The sequence below is a fragment of the Tupaia chinensis genome, unplaced genomic scaffold (assembly GCF_000334495.1).
Source record: "Tupaia chinensis unplaced genomic scaffold, TupChi_1.0 Scaffold000332_1, whole genome shotgun sequence".
NCBI lineage: Eukaryota > Metazoa > Chordata > Mammalia > Scandentia > Tupaiidae > Tupaia > Tupaia belangeri.
Genome location: NW_006159826.1, coordinates 2,057,124 through 2,061,044, shown reverse-complemented (window position 1 = coordinate 2,061,044; position 3,921 = coordinate 2,057,124). Strand labels below are relative to the sequence as shown.

Genomic DNA, 3,921 nt, shown 5'->3' with positions numbered 1-3,921 from the left:
CTGGGGAAGGTGATTCGGAGGCCCCCGCTGACGGAGAAGCTGCTGAGCAAGCCCCCGTTCCGTTACCTGCACGACATCATCACCGAGGTGCGCGCCTGCGGGGCCCGCGCTGGTGCTGGCCGGGTGGGGGACAGAGTCGGGGACTGGGCCAGGCCGGGCTGGTAGGGTAGGGCCCGGTTGTGGTCACCGCCCGGGTCGCCGTCGGGCCTGGGGCCCTGGTTGGTGCGGACCGTGGCCCTGGTGGGGGCCGGGCCGGGGTCGAGGTCGGGGTCCGGGTCCGGGTCCGGGTCCGGGCCGGGGGTCGGGACTCCGGATTGAGGCTGGGCCAGAGTCTGGGTCGGGGTCAGGGCCCTGGGCCGGGGTCAGGGCTCTGGGCCTGCGCCGCAGTCGGGTTTAGGTCCGGACCCGGGCTCGCCGTGGGTCTGGGTCTGGGTCGGAGTCGGAGGTCGGAGATGGGCCAGGGCTTGGGCAGGGTCGAGGCTGCGGTCCTGGAGCCCAGCCTGGAGACTCCGGATTGAGGCTGGGCCAGAGTCTGGGTCGGGGTCAGGGCCCTGGGCCGGGGTCAGGGCTCTGGGCCTGCGCCGCAGTCGGGTTTAGGTCCGGACCCGGGCTCGCCGTGGGTCTGGGTCTGGGTCGGAGTCGGAGGTCGGAGATGGGCCAGGGCTTGGGCAGGGTCGAGGCTGCGGTCCTGGAGCCCAGCCTGGAGCTCGGGGCAGGCCGCGCTCCTCGCGTGTAGGTCCTCGGCTTCACCCACACCGGGCCCCTCTTACAGGGAGGCCGGGGCTCCCCGAGGATCGTCCTGGGCTCCCGCCCGTGCGTGCGCTCGTTCTGCGTGGCAGAGCTGCGTCAGTGCCTGCCCCCTCTAATCTCAAGGTCCTCCCGGTCACCCAGCCGCCTCAGCAGGTGGAAGGTGTCCCTTAATCCTGAAAGAAGTGACTTACTATTTTAGACCCCCTACACCCTCAAACTTTTCTCCGCAGCATGTGAGCCTCACATTTTGGAGGTTTCCATGAGGACTGTGGGTGAATTTGCTGGAGGTAATGGTTGGGAGACCTGAGAGGAAGAGCCGTCATGAAGCAGTAGTGTTTGTGGGTGACTGCCCAGCGGACCTTGTGAGATTGGGTGTCCGTGTGACTTTCTCTGCTGCGGATGGGAGCTGGCAGTGCCTGAGACCCAGTTGTTAGGGTGACTCGGGTGCACTGCTGGGGACGGTACATAAACCCACAACAAACAGTCTGCCCAGCGGGTTTGTCAAGGCTGCTCTGAGTGTCACCAGGAGTGGCAGTGCCATTTCCATGGTGCACCGGAGGACGCTCAGGGACTTAGGGCTGCTCTTGGGTTCCGGATTTTCGGTTTCCAGGCTCCCTGGACGCCTAATCTCGCAGCTGTTGGTTCCCCAGCTCGGTCTGGTTTTCAACACATTGGCCACCTTCTGCTTCCAGGCTGCTTTCCTCCTTCCTGCCGGCTCACTGTAGCTCGGCGGGCTGGCTGGGAATCTGAGCCTCTGCATGAAAAAGCCAGCGGCCCACACCCAGGGCTGGCTTGACTGTGGCCTCCTCCTAGCTGATGCAGCTGGCCCTGTCCTGGGCAGCATTTGGGGAGGGGGCTGGCTGCAGGGAGCGCGCACTGCGAACAGGGCAGTGTCCTGCATCTCCACCACCCCGTGCCATGTTTGGAGTCTGACCAGGAGGGACAGGTACCCGGCAGTCAGATGTGAGCTCAGTGCACTGTGACTGGGTGGGCCTGTCCCCCGGGAGTGAGGTGCAGGGGTGGTCTCATCCGCATGGATGCCAGGTGTGGCAGGGGGCTGCTCAGTGACTCCCTCGTGACGGTCACAGGGCCATGGAAAGGAGGGGGACACGGAGCAGGCGCTGACATGCTGGCCAGGTAGGCAGGTTGTCAGGAAGAGCTTTGCACCCCTGGCAAGGCACTGCTTCCCTTCCACGGCACTTTTCCTAACCTGGTCCTAAAAGCAGGGTCTCTACCCTTGTGAAGATACAGACATTGTCACCTACTTGATGAAGATGTTAGGACAACTGACAGACTGGAAAGCATTTCTGGATAATAGGTGGAGTGCCTCCTGTGAGCTGCTTTACCATTATTACTCACAACATTTTTTTTAAAGAGAAATTTTTGCTATAGGCCTTTGTGCTCCCCAGAGAGACAGGAAGTGAGAAATCACCCCCCAGGGGGTTGGCCACACCACAATCCCTCCTCCTCAACTCTCCTCTTGGGATTTTGGGTATGCACGCATGTGTGCCTGGCGTGCTATAACCACCATGCCACCTGTTGGCCCCTGGCTGTTTAATTAAAAAAAAAACAAAAAACGAGGAACCAGCAGTTAGTGTAATGGCTATGTCACTGGACTCCCATGTAGTCGACCGCAGTTCGTGTTCCAGACCAGATGGCTTAAAACTCACGCCGGGCATGTGTGCGTGTGTGTGTGTGTGCCCAAGATCCCGAGAGAACGGAGGAGAAGGGATTGCGGCGTGGCCATCCCCCTTGGGGGGGTGATTTCTCGCTTTCTGTCTCTCTGTCTCTCTCTGTCTGTCTGGCGAGTGCACGCGCCCTATAGCAAAAACAAAAACAAAAACAAAAACAAAACAACAAAAAAACCTCTCCAAAACAAAAACAAAAAACAAAACAAACAAAAAATGCTTGTTACTACCCATTGTGTTGGCTTTACAGTAACCTCCCACACCTCAGACAACTTGGGTCTGATTGAACCCAGAACCCTGGCAGGGTGTGGGTGGGGCGGGACAGAGAAAATCACTTCTCTGGAAGCTGTTTTGGGGTAACGAGGAGGTTCAGGCTACCTGGGGGTGGGGACCGTAGGGGGAGGTCCAAGGCGATGGGGCTTCAAAACTCCACTGTCCCAAGGAGGAGTGATGACAGGTGGTGAGGAGGAAGACTTCTGGAGTGCTCAGTTTTAGAAACCTCTGAGAAGGCCCTTTTCTTTCTGGAATCCATTTCCTCCTGTGCCTGCGCGACTCATCAAACCTGCTGTGGTCTGGTCCTTCTCTGCTTCCAAACCAGTCAGGCCTCTTGGTGTCTAGGCCGAGCTCTCTGTCCTGGACCATCCCAGTGGGCCTTGAGTTAGGCCGGTACGCCCCTCCGGCTCAGGCTCCTGCCATCCCAAACTACTTTAGGTCCTTGGAGGACCCCCTGGCCTGGGCCTCGTGTGCACTGTGAGTCTGGTGCTTGCTTCCTCCATGCCCCTGCCCTCTGGTCTCGGTGTAGAGACGATTTTTTCTGGTCCCCTCTCTGCTTACCAAGTGTGATTGCAGTGCCAACCCATATGCTTCCTCCGTGCCTGGGTGTTGTCTGTCGTTGTCCTCTGTCTGTCCCTGCAGACTGAGTAAGTCCTTTGAGGACCAGGCTGGATCCTGCTTGTCACCGCACCTGTGCCAGTTGATGGCAGGTATTTGTAGAGTCATGGACGAGGAGAGTCCTGGGCGCGGGTCAGCTCTGACGGCTCCTGCAGGTGGGGTCCCGAGAACGAGGCTGGGGAGGATGCTGCCCCAGGGACTTACGGTGGCCTCTCTCTATCTTTTGAAGGTGATTAGAATGACTGGTTTCATGAAGGGCCTCTACACAGATGCCGAGATGAAGTCTGATAATGTGAAGGTAGGTTCAGGGGATGCTCCCCTTCCCTGCTGCTCCGCCTTAGTGCACGTGGGTGGTTTCTAGCCTGTGTACTGCAGCCGTGTCGCACGTCAACTGATAGACTGTTGGAATAGGTTTTTTTTTTTTTTTAGTTACAAGTGCACTGTAATTTTCTTCTGAAACATTTTAAAAAATTAATTAATTTACATTCATTCCCTGAGCATCGTCACAGCATACAAAATGTGATTTCCCATCCAGAATATACTGCATAGTGTCTTAATCATACATGTTATTGCCAATAATTTTCTATTTCTA

At 57.8% G+C, this 3,921-nt stretch overlaps 1 protein-coding gene across 1 annotated transcript in view; it reads left to right on the top strand.

Annotated features, from left to right (window-relative positions):
- IFT54 (intraflagellar transport 54) overlaps nt 1-3,921 on the top strand; it is a gene marked incomplete at its 5' end in the record, with an annotated part of 59,656 nt that continues 55,735 nt past the window's right edge. The window contains 2 exon segments of the mRNA XM_027773216.1: nt 1-87; nt 3,559-3,627. Of these exon segments, the coding sequence (XP_027629017.1) occupies nt 1-87; nt 3,559-3,627 (156 nt within the window).